General features: G+C 34.7%; 11 protein-coding genes across 11 annotated transcripts, besides 3 other annotated features; 9 read left to right on the plus strand and 2 right to left on the minus strand.

Moving 5' to 3' along the window:
- Positions 1-7,875: part of a mobile genetic element that runs on past the window's edge.
- TVAGG3_0868050 (organellar and viral DNA polymerase type B) lies at positions 1,215-2,188 on the plus strand (the record flags this gene model as incomplete). The annotated part of the gene is made up of 1 exon (XM_051249931.1): positions 1,215-2,188. A coding segment is annotated over one exon (974 nt), but the record flags the coding sequence as incomplete, so codon positions are not given.
- On the plus strand, positions 4,833-6,407 carry TVAGG3_0868060 (uncharacterized protein; the record flags this gene model as incomplete). Its single annotated transcript, XM_051249932.1, has 1 exon — positions 4,833-6,407. The coding sequence occupies one exon, from the start codon at positions 4,833-4,835 to the stop codon at positions 6,405-6,407; it is 1,575 nt and encodes a 524-aa protein (XP_051085407.1).
- A 739-nt stretch (positions 7,876-8,614) lies between the features above and the next one.
- On the plus strand, positions 8,615-8,977 carry TVAGG3_0868070 (uncharacterized protein; the record flags this gene model as incomplete). The annotated part of the gene is made up of 1 exon (XM_051249933.1): positions 8,615-8,977. The coding sequence occupies one exon, from the start codon at positions 8,615-8,617 to the stop codon at positions 8,975-8,977; it is 363 nt and encodes a 120-aa protein (XP_051085408.1).
- Positions 8,978-8,995: 18 nt separating this feature from the next.
- On the plus strand, positions 8,996-9,238 carry TVAGG3_0868080 (serine threonine-protein phosphatase family; the record flags this gene model as incomplete). Its single annotated transcript, XM_051249934.1, has 1 exon — positions 8,996-9,238. One exon carries the CDS (start codon positions 8,996-8,998, stop codon positions 9,236-9,238), a length of 243 nt encoding a protein of 80 aa, XP_051085409.1.
- Positions 9,239-9,242: 4 nt separating this feature from the next.
- Positions 9,243-10,091, minus strand: TVAGG3_0868090 (uncharacterized protein; the record flags this gene model as incomplete). Its single annotated transcript, XM_051249935.1, has 1 exon — positions 9,243-10,091. One exon carries the CDS (start codon positions 10,089-10,091, stop codon positions 9,243-9,245), a length of 849 nt encoding a protein of 282 aa, XP_051085410.1.
- A 168-nt stretch (positions 10,092-10,259) lies between these two features.
- On the plus strand, positions 10,260-11,654 carry TVAGG3_0868110 (phage tail repeat-like family; the record flags this gene model as incomplete). The annotated part of the gene is made up of 1 exon (XM_001289128.1): positions 10,260-11,654. The coding sequence occupies one exon, from the start codon at positions 10,260-10,262 to the stop codon at positions 11,652-11,654; it is 1,395 nt and encodes a 464-aa protein (XP_001289129.1).
- Positions 10,260-20,562: part of a mobile genetic element that runs on past the window's edge.
- TVAGG3_0868130 (uncharacterized protein) lies at positions 11,881-12,517 on the minus strand (the record flags this gene model as incomplete). The annotated part of the gene is made up of 1 exon (XM_051249936.1): positions 11,881-12,517. A coding segment is annotated over one exon (637 nt), but the record flags the coding sequence as incomplete, so codon positions are not given.
- TVAGG3_0868140 (uncharacterized protein) lies at positions 12,628-13,029 on the plus strand (the record flags this gene model as incomplete). Its single annotated transcript, XM_051249937.1, has 1 exon — positions 12,628-13,029. One exon carries the CDS (start codon positions 12,628-12,630, stop codon positions 13,027-13,029), a length of 402 nt encoding a protein of 133 aa, XP_051085412.1.
- Positions 13,854-14,558, plus strand: TVAGG3_0868150 (uncharacterized protein; the record flags this gene model as incomplete). The annotated part of the gene is made up of 1 exon (XM_051249938.1): positions 13,854-14,558. One exon carries the CDS (start codon positions 13,854-13,856, stop codon positions 14,556-14,558), a length of 705 nt encoding a protein of 234 aa, XP_051085413.1.
- On the plus strand, positions 14,614-15,474 carry TVAGG3_0868160 (uncharacterized protein; the record flags this gene model as incomplete). The annotated part of the gene is made up of 1 exon (XM_051249939.1): positions 14,614-15,474. One exon carries the CDS (start codon positions 14,614-14,616, stop codon positions 15,472-15,474), a length of 861 nt encoding a protein of 286 aa, XP_051085414.1.
- TVAGG3_0868170 (organellar and viral DNA polymerase type B) lies at positions 16,782-17,696 on the plus strand (the record flags this gene model as incomplete). The annotated part of the gene is made up of 1 exon (XM_051249940.1): positions 16,782-17,696. The coding sequence occupies one exon, from the start codon at positions 16,782-16,784 to the stop codon at positions 17,694-17,696; it is 915 nt and encodes a 304-aa protein (XP_051085415.1).
- Positions 19,040-20,562: part of a mobile genetic element that runs on past the window's edge.

A 20,562-nucleotide genomic window follows, 5' to 3' on the forward strand; every position in this document is an offset into this window, starting at 1 on the left:
TGAAATGCACTATGACTTCTTCTTGACAAACATAAAGAATCTTACCGAAATAAAGATGTATGATTTAACAGAATATGAAGGCTTAACGATGTCAGATGTAAAGAAAGGCAAACCAAAAAAGAGACCATATAGAGATGAAAGCACACTGACAAATGACCAGAAAGCCATTTTGGAAGCTCTTAAGCAAACAGGAAACCCAGCACTTATAGAAAGCTTTTGGAAAGATAATGGTGAAAAGAAGTTTTATAAGAAGAGAAGCGGTCAGTTCTGGAAGTATCTTTGCACATTACCTATAAATCTTGAACGCTACCAAATCTTCAATGAACTGAACAAAAGAACTGCAACACTTATGACAGAGGACAATTGTTTCGTTTATGCTTGCATTCAGGCTGGAGTAAATGAAGAAACTATTGACCACATGAGAGAAGTCATTCGTGTTAGAGACTTTCCTCAAAGTAAAGTACAAGAAATTTCCGATTCAACAGGTATAGCATTTAATGTTACCATTGGTTATTTCAATGACTCAAGACATAATGAAATAAAGAGATATATACCAAAAGAATGCGAAACTGTTAGAACTATTGACTTACTTCTTGTTGAAGACCACTACATGCTAAATGAAAGATTACCAATGACAACATACTTCATTCGAAACTATATAGAAATCTTGAAGGAGTGTGGTGGAATGAACATTGAGAAACAGATGAAGATTTATACAAAGAGAGAAGATAAATATGTAGTTCGTTATGATAGAACAACACCGCTATGGGATGTTATGAAAACATTGTGGGAGTGCAAATATTTCGAACCTATTTCTTATGGAGAACTTTTCACATATACTACTGACTTATATAAACAGAACCTTGCACCATTTAAAGATTTGACATATGCTCCAAAGTATTGTGTACAACTGAAGAAGAAAGCAGAGTCAAAAGAAGTAAATAAAGCTAAATGTAAATTCATTCCTGAGCACGTTTTCTTTGCTGACTTTGAGTGTAGCACAGACGGCTTTCATAAAGCTTTTAACATCTGTTATGACAGTGAAGATGGTTCAGTGAGTGAAAGCATTTGGGGTCAAAACTGTGCAACAGAATTTTTGGAAAGACTTCCTGACAAGAGTTTAATATATTTCCAACCTCAGTTATGACATAAACTTCATCTTAAGACACATGACAGAAGTGAAAGGAACTCCCATCATTAAAGGTTCACGAACAATGCAAATAACTGGTTTATATAAAGGACGGGCAATTATTATAAAAGACTCTTACAGTGTTATAAATAAGAAGCTTAAACTATTTCCTGCTATGTTTAACTTACAAACAGGACCGAAAGAAGTATTTCCATATAACTACTACAGCAGTGTTTTGTTAGCAAATGACAACAGAACTGGTGTCATTTCTGAAGCATGTAAGTTTATCCATGATGCAGATACATTCATGAAAAACATAGATTCCATCAAAGGTTGCAGAATAGATGAAAACCACTTCGACTTAGAAAAATATAGCACGTTTTACTGCAAACAAGATGTAAGAATTTTAAGAGAAGGTTTTGTAAAGTTCCGCAATGACTTATTGAAAGAGTTTGATTTAAACGTTTATGACTACGTTAGTATTTGTTCTATTGCTAACAAATTGTTTGAGAACAGAGTATACTTCCCGAATGGAAATCTTTATGACCTCTCAAATAAACCAAGAGAATTTATTTCGAGATGCATTCAAGGTGGAAGATGTATGTTGTCAGATAACATGAAACAAAAGAGCAAAAAGAAACTCATTGCTGACTTCGACACTGTTTCATTATATCCTTCAGCTATAGCAAGACTTTATACTTTAGAAGGTATTCCAAAAGTATTGAAGGAAGAAATGTTAAGCACAGAGTATCTCATGAGACATTTATTCGATGATGACCAAAAGGAACCCATTGGTGAAAAGTTTATGTCTGGCTTCTTTGTTCTCATTAAGATAACAGAGATTGGTATACCCAGACACTTTCATTTAATAGTTTGCGACCCTGAACTAAATCCAGAACTTAACGTTCCAAGAAGTTCAAACACTTGCTGTCTCATGTATGTTGACCATATAACATTACAAGACCTCATAAAATATCAATGTGTCAAATGTGAAGTGTTGCAAGGATACTATTACGATGGAAACAGAGATATGAGAATAAGAGATGAAGTAAAGAAGTTGTTTGAGTTAAGGTTAAAGTATAAGAAAGAAGGAAACCCCTTACAAGAAATTATAAAACTCATTCTGAACAGCATTTATGGCAAAACTATTCTATCTCCTATTGAGTCAAAAATAACCATAGTAAATGACAAAGATGCTATAAGATATGCTATAAGAAATTACAACCATATAGTGAAGTTCGAAGGTTTGGATGGTTCAGATAAAACTATTTTCAAGCTAACGAAAAGCATTTGCAGACACTTTAACTTCTGTCCACTTGGTGTTAATATTCTGTCTATGTCAAAACGTATTATGAATGAAGTATTCTGTACTGCTGAAGATATGGGTCTTCAAATCTTTTACCAGGATACCGACAGTATGCACTTATATAATGAAGACATACCAAAGCTTGCAGCAGAGTTTAAGAAGAGATATGGTCGCGAACTTATAGGAAAGAACCTTGGTCAATTTCATAGCGACTTTGCAGAAATAACACCTGGAAAACAAAGTTTAGCTTATAAAAGTATTTTCTGTGGAAAGAAGACCTACATAGACTTACTCACTAACGATTTAAATGAAGTTGCATTTCACTGCAGAATGAAAGGCGTGAAGCAAGATGTTATTGCTTTAACCGCTAATGAAATGTTTCCTGAAGCTATACAATGCTATTACAATGAAGATAAGAACATTCACATACCTGTTGGAACATATGACAAAGACTCTGAGTTCAGTTTAATGAAACTTTACAAAGCACTTTATGATGGTCAAGAGATTGCATTCGACTTATGTAAGTCATGTCAACCTTGCTTTGCTGAAAAGTTCAACTTTTCAATAACGACTAAAACAAGCTTTATTCGTAAGTTGAAGTTCTGAGGTCATGGGCTTCGCCCTTGCCGCTAGCGGCTTATTTTTGTCAGCAATGAGGTCATGAATGAGGTCATGGGCTTCGCCCTTGCCGCTAGCGGCTTATTTTTGTCAGCAATGAGGTCATTCGTGATAAAAATAAAGCTAGCGTAGATTTTACAATACTGCGATGGTAGAGTTTAAGAGTTGTGCTTCAATGTAGAGACAGTCCTTCCCATCTGGAGGCAAGAACACTGGACATTTATGGTCATGAGTGAGAACATGTCTATCCAAAACTCACGATTGAAGCCAGTTAATTTATAGTATTTAGGGTTAGGAAGTGGTGAAGTTCTTGTATGACCAATGAACTCATTTTCAACGCCTTTGGCTATATTAGAGTAAAGTATTGCTTGCTTTCTATCCCAAATGCCAGGTGTTACAATCTTTGAAAAATTCATTTTTTCCTCGGAAGCATTGCATCATAATTGAAAACATTCTTAAAATCATCACTTGGTTCGGAGATTTGAAATCTTATACGTAATGGATTTTCTTTCTTTTTAGCGACTTCATTGAATGGTGAGAATACAATGAATTGACAGTCATGTGTTCCATCTTCATTTTCATTAAATTCATAATGAAAGTCTATAAGTTGTGGCTGACTACCTTCTTCCTTCAGTTGTGCAAGAAACTCACGTAAAGGCTGTAAAAGTTTGTACTTCAATGTTGAACTTTTTCTCGAACATCTCATTAAATGAAATCATACATTGCAACAATGTTGTATCGTCTTTAAAGTATTTGTATATGTGAATGTTTTGGGCGCTTAAAGACTGTTCGTCATTTTCTATCTCGACTTGAAGTATAAAGTCAACCTTTCTGAAAGCACGTGTTATATACATAGATGTTATGCCAATGTACTTCTCTTCATTTATGTTCACAATCCAGTCTGTTGGAAACTTAAACGTTACTCTGTTCCCTTTATTTTGACGTCAGGGTTTTCACTACTGAACGCAACAGATAAAGGTATTTGTCTATACATTTAGTTTGGATAAAAATAAACCATTTACTCTTTCTTTGCTTCAGCTTCCTTTGCTTTTTGTTCTTCCTTTGCTTTTTTCGCCAGCAAACGTGGGTTCTTCTGTCTTCCAGCAGCTAATGCAGCTAGTTGTTTTTCACTAAGTTTTCTCTTTGGTCTCTCTGGCTTTTGTTCTTGTTTTTGTTCCTTCAGTTCGGATAAAATTTGCTCGCGAATTTCTTTCTTCAATGCTTCAACATCTATGACCCTTGGGTCTTGTCCATATGACTTGTCTGAGTCATTTGACTGTAGATAAAAACTAACTTAAAACTTTAACCGATGTAAAATGAGCTTGTCAAAATCAGAACGAGAGTCTATTATATTAAATGACGCCAAGAGGAATACAACATCCTTTCTATTACGTAAGTCAGAGTAAAGATGGTAAAATATACGTAAGAAAAAGAAAGGTTCCATTAGCGAATGCAGAGAGCGACAACATTAAGGTGCATGGCAAGGGTGAAGTCCACGAAGCCCATATAAAACCTTCTGTTCAAACTGAAAAGTCAATAGAACAAGAAGAAAAGAAGCCAGATGTACTTTCAATAACGAACCAAGAGCTTATTGCAAAGTTCGTGAATTTCATTGAAAAGCAAACCGAGTCAAAGAACCCTGACCCGCCAGTGAAAGAAGTCGAGACAAAAGAGAATGTACAGTTCATTGAAAATGTCAAGAAACAACTTCCACCACGAATGCCAAGAAGAAGAGTGAGAATAATGAAGTAAATAGATATTTTTATCTGAAGTAAATACATGCAGAACGAACAGTTAAACGAATTTACTCCAGCAGAGCATATTCATCAGATTCGCTCATATTTCGATATCATAGACAATGCAGTTCAAATTGGTGACACTAATAGAAAATATTCTGACGCAAAGATTCCATCACAACCTGGAACTGCTAAAGATAACACATGGGTAACATTCAATCTCTCACCTCCTGGTGAAAATATGTTGGACCTTTACAATACATTCATTACGTATAAAATGGAAGGTCAATTTATTGTAGATAAAGAAATTGGTTCAGGTTCCAATAAAACAAACCCACCAGGATTTTGGATTGGTTTCGATGACGCTTTCTATGCAGTTGCTGGATATCAAATCCTTGCAAATGGTCGTATCGTATATTCTCAAGACAACGCAAGAGAAGAAGCATATATAACTTCAAACTCACAAACTACCGAACAAATAAAGAAAGTAGATGTTTTCTCAAAGACTCGACATGAAGATGTATGGAGTCATTCGGGAACATGCAGAACAGGACAAATTGTTAGTGGTCCAATTACAGCAGGAAAATCATTTGATTTTAAGCTTCGTTTAAGAATTCCTGTTAGAAGATTCCTTCCATTAGAAGCTATTCGATTTATTCCAGCTTTTGCAGGAAACATTCAGCTTAAAGTAAAGTTCAGTAGCGACGCCTTACAATGCACATCTATATCTGTAAATGATATCATTGCTTTCAATCCAACTCTTAAAGTTGCATTTGCTTCAGATTCAAATCCACCGACAAATAAATTTGTTCCATGGAATGAACCATTCACTATGATAACGAAGGCAGTAGAAGCTAGTGGAACAGTTACTATTACAACTGTAAACCAGCAACTATTTCGAACAAAGATGGATTTTAATGAATGTTTCATTCATCCAAAGTCATTCTCTTTAGACCCTAACATTTATACAGAACTTGTAGAACATTATACAAACGAGGCTTTATGTTTTCCTGTTAAAGTTATGGATTGGATTCCTATGGACGGTTCATTCTCAAAGAATACAGATAGTTCAAGTGCAACATTTACAGCAGCTTATACGCCTATTAATGTTAAAAGTATTTGGGCACTATTTAGAAAGAAAGACAACTATTATGTTAATTTTGAGAACCCTAAGTTTAAATATCTTCAGCTTTCCATGGGAGCTTATGGAAATATGCCTGCAGAACCTGAAAAATCATATGGACCTGTATTTTATGAAATGGTTGCGAACGCTTGCAATACAAACAATGATATGATAGGATTTAATGAAGATGTTATGAGGTCATTGGTGGATGATGGTAGTGTGGAACATAAATGGGATAGCTATGACAACACACATTTCTTATGTGGTTTTCCAACAGAAGTGGACTTTTGCTTCCAGCAAGGTCAAACATCTACTGCTCCAATAACATACAAATTGTCTGTTAAAGGACCTATTGAACTAGCAACTGAAAACGTACCAAAGCCACTTATTGGATTTATGAGGGATTGTTGCTTTGCAATACAAGTAAGACAGTCAGGCATACCAATAATAAGACTTGACGACTATAACTTAGCCACGGACGACAGTGAGGAATAAAGGATGAACGTTTATTTTTAAAGCTTATAAATGAGTTCTTCATCAAGCTCTCGTGAACCTTCACCATCTATGAAACAAACTTTACCAAACGATTATGGAGCACCTATTGAATATTTCTTACGAGCTGCACAATGGCAAAGAGCAGTCTCACCAAGGTTAGGTGTTCCACCAGCTCCTGTCAAAAATAGCATTTGGTCAAGTCCTTATATAAATATGGTCTCCCACTAGGTTTGCTAGCTACAGCAGGAGCAGTAATGATGTTGAAAAGAAATAAAGCAAATGTTATAAATAATACTGAAGTAGCTGAATTTGAAACAAACTCCGACACCATCGCCAAACCAACGTCAAAACCAACGCCTTCACAAACAAACCTTCAATGACTCCTGAACCTATGGAAGTACAAACTCCTGTTCAAAAGTCAACTCCAAAACCGACTCCAACATTTAAACCAGAACCTACTCCTCAAATAAATCGTAAAACTCCTGCGTTTCCTTACTGAAAAATAATGTTAGTTTTATTTTATTTGAACATTTTATTTAGAGTAAAATGACGACTAAAGTCACTGAAGCAATGAAACAAAATTTTTGGTAGAATACATTAAATCAGGAGCGGTTCCAGAAGGTTTTTACGTTCATACTATGAAGGATGGTAGAGTTCAGTTTAGAAAGATAAAGCAACCATTAGATAGAGAAGGTATATTAAGGAAGATTAAACTTCATGAGGACAACATTGCTGAACTTAGGAAGAAGTTAGAAGAGTTGGAGAAAGGAAGAGAGTTATAAAGCAATGAATTCATGAGGTGAAAAAAGAGGTGAAAAAAGAGGTGAGATTTCACCACTTCACCTAAATTTATTTTTGCGCTATGTTTTCATACGTGTGAGGGTGGTGATATCATTAATTTTAAGTTTATTTTTTATTTTACTGAAAATTTTTATTTGGATGTAATGACAGAACAAAAGCAACTCATACAAATCAAAACATATAACAAACATACATTTAAACATTTATTCTTCCTTCCTGAGCATAACATTTTCTTTCAAATACATCCGAGACCAGTTGACTTTTCATTGACTGTGTATAAAGATAGAAATAGTTATATCATTAAACCATACGATGACGAAGGTAAGTTATGTAAATTGTACGTTAAGAAGTTAGAGAAAGTTTATGGCTTCAAGTATGACTACAAGGGTTAACACTGATGATGAAGATATTGAGGAAAATTTATGAGAAATTAGTGAAAGTCGTTAGTGAGAACGATAGTGAGAACGTTTATTTTTACATTAGTGAGTTCGTTAGTGAAGTGAAGTGGTTGGCGGTTTTGTAAATATTTAAGATTAAGTTAGTTTTTGCGTTTGTGTTGTCGTTTGTGTTGTAAAATATATGTTAACGGTTTTGTAAAGTGTCAAATTCACAAGTATTGCGTACTGAGGAACGCAGTGCCTCAGTACACGAGACTTGTATACTAACTGACACAAACAATATATTGAAAGAGTTAAAAGAAAAGATACCTATAGGTAAGATGGAACGTATACCATTAGATAAGAAAAATATTGTGAGAGAGGTTTTGAAAAAAGCAGAATATATAGACTGGGATAGTATATCTGCTAGACTATTATATAGTGGTTCTATAAGAGTTCATGACATTGAAACACTTATGTCAAACGTTTTATATCTTAACTATACAAATGTTTTCAAAGAGGACATAGAAAAATATATTGAGGGTATAGAGTTTGTGAGATGTCGTTGGACAGAGTTGTATGAAAAATATAAAGACAAGGAAAATGTTTTCTTTATAGTGGACCCGCCGTTCTATAACACATGCGATTTTCAATACCAAGTAGACTGGACTTTGAGAGACTCTTTAGAAACTTTAGACGTTTTACATAACCATCCATGCTTTTACTTTACATCCGATAAAAGTGGTTTGGAAACCGTTATGAGATGGTTAGAGGACATACATGACTATGAGTTTAGATATGACAAGATAGAATATGAGAGAGGTCCTATAAACCGGAGAAAGTGTCACAATAAAGAAATTTTATTAGTAAGTAAATGTGGTTTGAAATAGGACTACTTGTTTTAGGTTTTTTCCATTGTGTCATTTATTTATTTGACGTGGCAGAAAAGTACAGAGAATATGAAGATGAACCAATGCCTGCAAATGTTCAGCATATGTACTCGTAAGAGATATTTTTATCTAATATTAAATGGACGCACAGAACTTAGCGAATGCACAGCAACCTGGACAACCAAACCCAGAGAATATTCCAAATGAAGTTAGAATACAAACTGCAATGGCAAACTATGGTCAAGTGCCAACAGATGTACAAATGCAAACTGCCATGTCAAATGACGCTGCGTTAGGTTTACCACCATGGTATGCAAATATGAGATGGAAAGAGTTTTATACAAACCCTGAAGTGGGATATAAACAACTTTATGCAGATGACGCGAACACAGGAGTTGACCCAGAATATGTTTTCTACCAGAGGAGAAACAGAATGTATGAGCTCCAGTTAAAGAATGCTATGGAACTCAACAGGAAACGTAAGAGACTAGGCGGACATTAGATTTTTACATATAGTAAAATGGGTTTCTTCAGTAAGATAGGAAACTTCTTTCGAAACGTTGGAAGAGGTATATGGAATGGAATAAAATCTGTAGGAAGAGGAATTTGGAACGGAGTCAAAAATATTGGTAAAAGAGTAGGTCAGTTCGTTGGTATTATACCTAAAGACCCTGAACCAGAAGAACAAGCTCCTGTTATACAACAGCCTGAACCTGCACCACAGTCTAGTTGGCAACCAAATCCAACACCTCAACCGTATTAAAAAATTATATTTTTACCGTTCGATAGTAGTTGTATATGAAACTAAGTTCTAAGTAAAACGCATGGTATAATGGAATTATTCTTTTTCTTCCATCTGTAGTAAACCATACTTGAAAGTCTGAAATACTTCCACTCGGCGGTTCATATAGCTTTGTAGGTTTTTCGTAAAAGTCATTTGCCAAGCATAAAAAAGAGTTTTGTGCACCAGAAAATGAAGCATGAACTATAATAGCATCTGAGTCGAAAACATTTTCATATGTTCCATTAGGGTTTTCGACTTCATAAAAGTCCGGGTGTACTGGATATGCTGCAGGCTGATTTAACATCCTCATAAATCTATACCATGCCAAGTTGTTATATTTTGTAGAAATATAAACGTTTTCTCCAAGGTCTTCTATTCTATTGATTTTAACAGTTGCATTTTTCCTGTCATATATAATATCGAGATGGTACTCTCCCTCGTCAATGTTATACTGGTTTGCATATTCGATATAGATGTCGTTTATTTTTTCTTGAAAAGCTTGAAGAGTTGTTTCTAAGTTTACAAGCAAATTCACTTGTAAAAGTTTTCCCTGTTCAAATTTCTCATACGTACGTTTTTCTTTGTTATAGTATCGAACTTCAAAACCGACTGTAAATGGGAAACCATGTATGGCTTCTGAAATGAACTTCATTCTACGAAAGCCAATAGCTTTTGTGACAGATGGGTCTCTTAACCATCTTAACGGGTAGTCAAAACGATAGCCTTCATGCTTTAGATTGTCTATGTCAACCTTTTGACCGACATTCGTAAAAAGTTCATCTAATGGTTTAGTTGTAGCAACTCTTGAATTTTCTTTTTCTATTGAAAGCATATTTTATCTAGAATAAAAATGTCAAATGAAACAGCGTCTATGAGAGAAATACAACACAACCGACAACTCATTATACAAGCTCTAAATAAGAACACAACAAACTTTTCAAACTATTCTAAGATATCTGAGTCATTGAAAGAAGGAAACTTAAAACTGACATTAAACCCAATGACAGATGAGTTTCTGTTTCAAGACAATAAGAACCATACTGTTTGTATAAATCCAACAAAAGGAACTTTAAACGAGAAACCTATAAATGAACTTCTTTTGAAAGCAGATGTTGGCAACAAAGCTGACAAAGAATATGTAGACGATGCAATAGCAAAAGAAGAAGAAAGAGCTAACAAAGCTTATGCAACAAAAGAACATACTCATCCTGAACTAGCAGACAAAAAATATGTTGACAATAAAATGTCAAGTGAAGTGACAAGAGCTGAAAACGAATATTCTAAAAAGACTCATACACATACCATTGCAAATATTACAAACTTACAAGAAACCTTAAACAGGAAAAGTGCCGTTGGACATACACATACCATTGCAAATATTACAAACTTACAAGAAACCTTAGAGACAAAAGCAAATAAGACTCATACACATACCATTGCAAATATTACAAACTTACAAGAAACCTTAAACAGGAAAAGTGACGTTGGACATACACATACATCTTCTGAAATAACAGACTTAAACGTTAGCCTTGAAAAGAAAGCAGATAAGAACCATACACATACAAGTTTTACAACTGTTGCTATAGAAAGTATTGAAGGAACGGTTGAAGAAACTGGTGGGGATGTATTATATTGGAAACCTCCTAACTTTCCACAAGGTTTAACATCGGATGACGACATAACGACGATGAGAAACATTAGATGTAAAGATGTTTATGTCATGAAGGATGAAAATAACGTTAAATTCACTGCTCAAGATTTATATGAGAAGAAAGCAGACAAGAACCATACACATACAAGTTTTACAACTTTTACAGCAGATGATATTACACTAAACACAACCTTGCCAAGTAAAGCTCCAACAATACCACCGGCAACAAGTCTTGTAGATACTTTGATATCTAATGACAATAGTATTATACATCTAAGACAGGAACTCAATGTGCTTAAACAAATTTTGCCGAATCTTATTTACCCGGTTGGCTCTATTTATACGTCAATGAACTCTACCAGACCAGAAACAGTTCTGGGTTTTGGAACTTGGACTCAAATAGTCGACAGGTTTTTGTATTGTGCAAACTCTTCAAAGGAAACAGGTGGAAGTAAAACGATTTCAGGTGAAAACTTACCTGCACACAGTCACTACATAGATTTAAGTACATCTCAAGCAGGTTGGCATAAGCATAATTTTTGGGATTGGTCAGCAATGAAAAAAGGTAAAGGATATGATGTTAAAGACGACGTTCAGTTTGCTATAAATTGTTTCTGGGGTAACACTCAGGGAGATGGAAACCATACACATCGCGTTTCAGGGTATACGCAAACAACGGGACAAAGTAAAGACTACATGCCACCTTACATGACAGTTTACGCATGGTATAGAAATGCTTAGTCGTCATTTTCAACTTCTTTAGCATATTCGTCAGGAGTTGTCTTATATTTGTTAGGAACTGTCTTTGAAAGTATACCACCTTGAACTTTGACAAGTTTGAAACGAGGTCTGGCAATAGTAGTTTTATCTTCTGCTTGCAGTGTGTACATTTTGCCATGTTTGCCTAAAACTTCATAATATTCTCTTGTATACTTTCTTCTATTTTTACGAACACGAATGTGAGTACCTGTCGGGTTCCCATTGTTGTCATAGTCAATAGTATTTTCATATGGGTCGCGTTTGGGTATTTCTATTTTTACTTTGTCACCTTTCTGAAGTTTGAAGCCCGGCATTCTTTCTTGTTTGTCTCTTTTGACTAAATTATTAAATATATAGTCTTTCTCTAAGTCAGGGTTGTTTTTCATTTCTTCGGGGGAGTGGTTTCCCAAACCTTTTTGTTTACGGTTATTGTAAATATTTAAAACTTGTCTCATCTTTGCCATGGAGAAGTGTCTATACTTGTCGTCATATGACATTTCATTTGCTTCACCACCTTGTGGTTGGTTTAAGTCTCTTAACATTTTTATACAACCGTCAATGACACCAAGAGCAGAATGGTTTTGGTCGACAATGAAATATTGGTTTACATTTTTTGAACGCAGATAGTTTTTAATATCGTCTGATTTGAAAGAACTTTCACAGTCAGATGTCAGTTTTGCTGGATGGTATTTGTCAACGAATATTGTCAAAGCAGTTTTCACATCTAAAATATTTTTGGACCATAATGGTATGGCTTCACAGTATCTTGTGTTTTGACCGACAAATATTAGCCAGTATGGTGGTCCATCTGTTCTAACTCTCGGAATGTTTTCCAAGATATCCATAAACCAAGCATTTGGTGTTGAACTAAAGATTTTTACCATGAGTGCTTTTTTTGTTGCCTTAGAAACATAGGGGTCCTTGTTTGGATTCGTCATTTTTTAACCCATAAGAAATGGGTTTATTTGGCGCGTTAGCAGGAGTTGCATCCAGATTTTTACCCGCAGTGGGAACAATAGCCAGAGGTGCATTTGGAATTGGAAGGAAGATTTTGAGTACATTAGGTATACTGAAAGAGAAAGCACAACCTATTATACAAACTGTACAGAAAGGTTGGGAGGTAGCACGAGATGCAACAAATCTTATTCCAAATCCTGAAACAAGAGGAAAAGTTCAAGGATGGATGGACAATGTAGGAAGACAAGCAGGAAACTATTATAACAAAGCAAATGACTACTATAACCAAGCAGGACACTATATGGACCAAGGTGAAAGATTCTTTAACAGAGGATATAACCATGCACAACAATGGGTAAACAATAACCAACCTCAACCGCCTCAAACGTGGGGAATGTAAAGTTTTTTACTGAGATGAAATGAACAATACAGCATTGAGACAAATGGGTTCAAGATGGATTTGTCGGCTTCCAGCAGTTACACAACGTGTTTGTCAAGTTCTTCCTATACCTCAGGAAGTTTTAGACCGACTTAAAAAACAACAACAACCAGTTGAAAACAAACCAAACTAAAATTTTTTACTGAGATGAAATGACCGAAGAAGTTGAAACGGTAGATTTGACACCACAAACAAAAAGTTCAGAACCATTGTCAAAACCTGTCAAAGAACTTACAGATGAAGAGAAAAATTCAATAATAGAAAGTGCCAGGTCTGGAAATACAAACCCTAACTATAAAGTCACTTTTCATAAAAATGGAACGGCAAGTATCTCAAAAAAGAAACAGACTCTCACAAATAAAATATTGAAGTCTGAAGGAGCTTTCGAGACAACAGATGGAAAAGTTTACTTCACTGACCAACAGTTCATTATAGAACATCTCATTGACTTAGAGTCGAAATATTCTAAACTTTACAACAAACACAAAAAGTTGAAAGGAAAACAAAAACAAATGGCATATGATATTTATGAAGATGTTGACGACACAACTATTCCTGCAAGTGAGGTAAAGTCAAAGGAACCGAAAAGTGACGAAAAACTGATAGAAGAAGAGAAACCAAAAACTGAAGATAAACCAAAACCAAAGTTTAGTTTCCAAACTAAACCAAGTCAACCTTCATTAGCTGGTATGGGTTGGCGTCAAAGACTTATGGCAGCAGGCGGTTATGTAAAGTAAAGAGAAAAAAAATATTTTTTTATTTTTATAAAAATGCCCCCATATAGAATGGATAGAAAATCTGCTAGAATAAAAGCAGAGTTGCAAAGTTATGGTTGGAGAGTTTCGAAGAAGTTTAAATATAGGAAGGGAAGACCCATAAAAGTCTATGACAAATTGTCTGGTCTTCGCTACGAAATGGATTTGGAAACAGCACGTGCAAATTATCCAAACAGACTAGAGAGGTTAGAAGAAGAACGTCTTATGGACATGCCTTTCGATGTTAGTGAACCTCAAGTTGAAGGACACGACGGCTTTGCCAGATTCTACTGGAAACATGACGAACAATTGCATCCTTTGAGAAGGAAAAAAGGAAAAGGTGAAGACGCACATGCTCCCATGGAAAGAACAAGATATGCATATGAGAAGTACCGTGAAGTTAGAAGTCAAATTACTTCTGGTCGAACCTTTACAGTAAACTTTGACGAAGGAAAGAACAAAGAAGGCTTCATGGGTGTACTTGCTGCCATACAAGACGGAAATAAGAAAGGACGCAATCTCAGATTAACCATAACAGATTTGGATGGTCACATTTACTATGCATATGGCAATGTCACAACAGCTGCAAAACTTCTTGACGCTTTCAAGACTACAAAGAGAGAACAAATGGTTGACTCCGACTCAGACATTTTGGATGCAATTGAAGGAATTGCAAGTGTCAAGTTCGAATGGTACCAACCTAACCCTCAAGCAGTCAGACAACTTGTTTGTTAGATGAGAAATATGAAATGGCATACCATTTTAAACCATATATTTTTACATATATTAAATGCTTCAGGTTGAAAAACAAAGAACAAAAGTAGCAGATACAAAACCATTAGACTATATCTTTACAAATGCTGGTAGGACTATTTCAGATGAGGAAATTTCATCCCGTTCATACAGGTTTGACTATCCAATTCGTTGGCTTCAAAGTCCTTCAGATGCAAAGGCAATAGGATTTAGAAGAGTTTTGTTTTCAAATAGAACTAACGCATTTATGTTCGCAGTATATTTTCATGGGCAGTATAAAGGTTCTGATGGTCTAATAGACAAATTTGATGAAATGAGGATCTTTACAGTTCGTTCAGACGAAAGTCTTGAGAAAACTCTAAATGACTTTCAAACTCAAATAAACAAATACTATTGGGAATTTCAAGAAAAATACGACTCTTTACTAAACGGAACATACTATCTGAAACTAGAATATGACAAGATGAACTCCACCGTTTCATTTCAAAAGATTGAAATTAACCCTCCAAGAGATACGGAGTTTTTATTTTGGGGAGTAGACAAACGTTCTTGGGCACAATTTCTTCGGTTACTAAACCAGAACGAACCATTACCACCAGATGGTCCATTTCAATTTATACTTCCACCAGCAGATTTGACAGTTTATAGAAACGTGTTTGACCCTCAAAATGTTATGTGCCATGCAAGTTTCAGTTCAAGCAACAATAGTTTTCTATGTATTGGTAAGGACGTTTATGACTTTGCTTCTAAATTCTACGAACCACCTAGTAACAGTTTCTCTGACTTTCAAGTTTGGTTCACAACAAATGGTGTGCAGCATATTATACCATTGTACTATGACTTTTATCTCGAATTGTCTTTCATATACAACTACGGAAAAGTGCTGAAAAAGTATTGAATGTGAAGTTTAGGTGAAGTGGTGAGATCTCACCTCTTTTCTCACCTGTTTTTTCACCCGTTGAATTTTCATGAATTTTCCCGAAATAAAAAATATATTTAGGTGAAGTGGTGAGATCTCACCTCTTTTCTCACCTCTTTTCTCACCTCATGAATTTTCATGAATTTTGTGCTGAAAACATAGCACAAAAATACTTTTAGGTGAAGTGGTGAGATCTCACCTGTTTTCTCACCTGTTTTCTCACCTGTTGAATTTTGTTGCTGAATTCGGCAAAAATATATTTTAGGGTAGATGGTTTTTAGGTGTCACCAGGTCCCTCGGTCCCTCGGTCCCTCGGTCATTTTAACTTCTCTGAAAAAGTGTGACAACATGACATTTAGACAACAACACAGGAAATAAACTTCTTCGTATATGTTTTGTCAAGACTTCTTCGTAAATGTTTTGTCACCCGTTGAATTTTGTATAAAAAGCAACCGCCGGAATTCCGGCGGTTGGTATATTCTTCACAAAATGCTTGTTTTGTCAAGACTTCATCGTATATGTTTTGAAGAACTGAAGGTGTCACCAGGTCCCTCGGTCCCTCGGTCCCTCGGTCATTTTAACTTCTCTGAAAAAGTGTGACAACATGACATTTTGACAACAGTCCAGGAAATAAACTTCTTCTTCGTAAATGTTTTGTCATGACTTCTTCGTAAATGTTTTGTCAAGACTTCTTCGTATATGTTTTTGTCAAGGTTTCATCGTATATGTTTTGTCAAGGTTTCATCGTAAATGTTTTGTCAAGACTTCTTCGTAAATGTTTTGTCAAGACTTCTTCATCGTAAATGTTTTGTCAAGGTTTCATCGTAATGAGCGTAAATCAGACAAAAATATATTTTAGGTGAAGAGGTGCGATCTCACCTCCTTTTTCACCTGTTTTTTCACCTCTTGAATTTTCATGACTTCTTCTTCGTATATGTTTTGTCAAGACTTCTTCGTATATGTTTTGTCAAGACTTCTTCGTATATGTTTTTGTCAAGGTTTCATCGTAAATGTTTTGTCAAGGTTTCATCGTACATGTTTTGTCAAGGTTTCATCGTACATGTTTTGTCATGACTTCATCGTATATGTTTTGTCACCCGTTGAATTTTGTATAAAAAGCAACCGCCGGAATTCCGGCGGTTGGTATATTCTTCACAAAATGCTTGTTTTGAGGTCGAGCCACTTTTGGTTCACCGTATTTTTCAACCAAAACTCATGAATTTTCCCGAAATAAAAAATAAAGTTAGTTTTTTTAAAAAAATATTTTTTATTTTTATTGTAAGAACATGTTAGCAACAACTTCACCAAACTCTTTAGTCATGAACCCAACATCTATGTTAGTAGAGATGAAAAGCTTCATTCCTTCTTCATATACTTTCGAAACAGAAATCCAGAAGATAAAGCAGGAACTTCTCCAAGGAGATTTAGACTGTTGTGCAAAAGATGAAACAAATGAAGAATATCTTTATGAAATGCAGGATATTATTGACCATCTACCTAAACTTCCTGAAATACAACAACAAAAGCTCACTATTCCTGAATTCGATGAAATTGAAGTGAAACCAACTGACTCAGTAGAAATAAAGAAGTTCATACGAAAGGTAAACTATGAGTTTCTTGGATTTCATTGCAACCACAAAGTCATGGACAAAGACTGCGATATGGTATATAAGAATGTTTCTGACATATATAAATCTGAAGAATTTAAGACCTACGACAACTTTGTTTCGTTAGTTGCTGAATGTGTATGGCAGATAAGAGATAAAGATAGAAGAGGTAAGGTATGGAACGAACAAATAAAACCCGCAACTTTTGAGTTAAAGAAAACCATTGACGCTATAGTTGTACTTGCAGGTCAAATTTCAATGTACAATGCTAAAATGAACCCACAATGTTCAAAATGTAAAGCAGCAATGAAGAAATATAACTACTCCGTCAAAGAGATAGAACGTATGAGAAACGACTATGCTGACTTAAAGAAAGAAGTAGAGAAACCAGCAGAAGATAAAATGGACATGTTGACATTTCTGAACAAAAACTATCCAACAGCAGAAGATTTCCTTCTATCTGACGTCAAGAAGAAGTATAAAGAGACTTTCAATATTGTGAAAACTTTTGACATACTGACAGAAGAAATCGAAGCTACAAAACTGTTTAGGATTTCAAATATACATCGTACAATTCATGTAAAACGCTTGTGAAAAAAACAGGTGAGAAAAGAGGTGAGAAAAGAGGTGAGATCTCACCTCTTCACCTAAAATATATTTTTGCTGAGTAAAATGACCAAATTTCATTATATAACTGTTATTTTTTTACGAAGAGAACTTTGACACTTCGTCAAAAAAATCCCTGAAATCATATCTTTTATACAAAATTCAAGAGGTGAAAAAACAGGTGAAAAAACAGGTGAGATCTCACCTCTTCACCTAAAATATATTTTTGGTTCATTTACGCTCATTTCGATGAAATCATGACAAAACATGTACGATGAAATCATGACAAAACATTTACACTCATTTCGATGAAGAAGTCATGACAAAACATATACGAAGAAGTCTTGACAAAACATGTACGAAGAAGTTTTGACAAAACATATACGAAGAAATCATGAAAATTCAAGAGGTGAAAAAAGAGGTGAGAAAACAGGTGAGATCTCACCTCTTCACCTAAAATATATTTTTGTCTGATTTACGCTCATTACGAAGAAGTCTTGACAAAACATTTACGAAGAAGTTTTGACAAAACATATACGAAGAAGTTTATTTCCTGTGTTGTTGTCAAAATGTCATGTTGTCACCATTTTCAAAAAGATGTTAGTTGACCGAGGGACCGAGGGACCGAGGGACCTGGTTCCACCTAAAATATATTTTTGTCTGAGTAAAATGACCAAATTTCATTATATAACTGTTATTTTTTTACGAAGAGAACTTTGACACTTCGTAAAAAAATCCCTGAAATCATATCTTTTATACAAGATAAATGAAAAAATTTCTCTAGACCGACTTTTTTTGGTCTTGCATAAAACTCATGAAAATCGTGAAAAAATGACCAAATTTCATTATATAACTGTTATTTTTTGACGAAGAGAACTTTAACACTTCGTCAAAAAAATCCCTGAAATCGTGAAAAAATGACTAAATTTCATTATATAACTGTTATTTTTTGACGAAGAGAACTTTAACACTTCGTCAAAAAAATCCCTGAAATCGTGAAAAAATGACCAAATTTCATTATATAACTGTTATTTTTTGACGAAGAGAACTTTAACACTTCGTCAAAAAAATCCCTGAAATCATATCTTTTATACATGAAAATCGTGAATTTCCTTAAGATACAAGATAGAAAAAATAAAGTTAGTTTTTTATAAAATATTTTTTTTATCTTGTATGTAAGAACAGAAAATGACAAACATTGAGTTTGAAACAGTTAGAAAGATAGACAATGACACCAAAGTGGTTAGAATAGGTGATTTAAACGTAAGATACTCAAAGAAATACAACAAATATTCTTTGTCAGACATTCTAACACTATCTGGAAAGAAAACGAAACAATAAGAATTACCGAAAAAGTGACAAAACATCAAAAACAGGGAGGGGGTCTCAATTTTTATTACTTATATTATTTTACAATATTTATATAAATACTCTTTATAATATATTTTACTATAAAATTATACCTCAAATTCAAATATTTAAAATATTATTTACATAATTATCTCAAAATTATATTTTTATATATTATTTTTCATATGTATAAATCATATAATCTATATCTATGCAAATCTCATCTAAAAATTTTTGAAACAAACCGCTACCATTTTATAATGGTCCATCTTAAATTCATCATAAATTCTGGTACATGTTAGTACCAGAGTCTTCAAATCTCAAACACTCTGGTACCAACATGTACCAGACGCGAGTTTCCAATGCCCTCGTACGATTTTCTATTAAGATCTTCTTGAATGAGAAGGTCTTCATAGAAACTCGTACGAGGGCTTCTCTTTTAAATACTCTGGTACCTGCTGGTATCGGAGTCGACTTTACAGCCCTTTCCCCAATTTTGAAGCTGGGGAAAGTTTTCAAGCAATGAAAGGGAAGCTCTCGCTATGAGGTGAAAATCTAGAATTTTTACCTCATAGCGAGTAATCCTTTGTTAATTGCTTGAAAACTTTCTTCAAATTATCAAAATTTCGAGGAAAGTTTCCTTGCTTCAAAGTAGAGATGGAGCCCTTTGAGCCACTGCATATAGGTCAGTGACTCAAAATACTCCATCTCTACTAGAAATCGCCAAAATTTGGGTCGCAATTTTTGAAATGCGACGCAAGTTTGGGCAATTTCGCGAGGGACTTGCTCCATTTGGTGCATAGATTCACACTCTATGCACCAGATGGAACAATTCTTTCGCTGACAGCGGGAAACTTTGTCTGAATAGTTTAACATTCAGACAAAGTTTTCCGCTGTCAGAGAGGGAATGGAAGGGTAAGAGGTATATATTCATAATGTATACCTCTTACTCTTCCATTCCCTCAAGAAAGTTCAAAAACTTGGGTGCAATCAGAACTGATTGCACCCAAGTTTTTGAACTTTATATAAGGAATTGTTGGCTATGATGTACTGATCATGAATCAGTACATCATAGCCAACAATTCCTTCGCAAACAGTGGAAACTTTGTCTGAATAGTTTAACATTCAGACAAAATTTCCCGCTGTCAGGGAGGGAATTAGAGGGTGGGAGATATATAGATAGACTATAAATCTCTCATCCTTTAATTCCCTCAAGAAAGTTCAAAAACTTGGGTGCAATCAGTTCTGATTGCACCCAAGTTTTTGAATTTTGTATAAGGAATTGTTGGCTATGATGTGGATAGCCGCTGCCAGACCAAATGAATTAACCGTTGTGAATAACGTTTCTGAATCTTTATTTAAAAGATAAAATATCACGATTTTGGCTGCGTTAAAAATCAAAGAATTGATGTTTTTGTCAAAAATCTTTTAGAAGAAGTTGCACCCAATTACTTTTATCGTATTAAAAACGATTTACTTCAAACAGGTTTTATTCCTTCAATTA

This window comes from Trichomonas vaginalis, chromosome VI (genome assembly GCF_026262505.1).
Source record: "Trichomonas vaginalis G3 chromosome VI, whole genome shotgun sequence".
In the NCBI taxonomy this organism is placed as follows: domain Eukaryota; phylum Parabasalia; order Trichomonadida; family Trichomonadidae; genus Trichomonas; species Trichomonas vaginalis.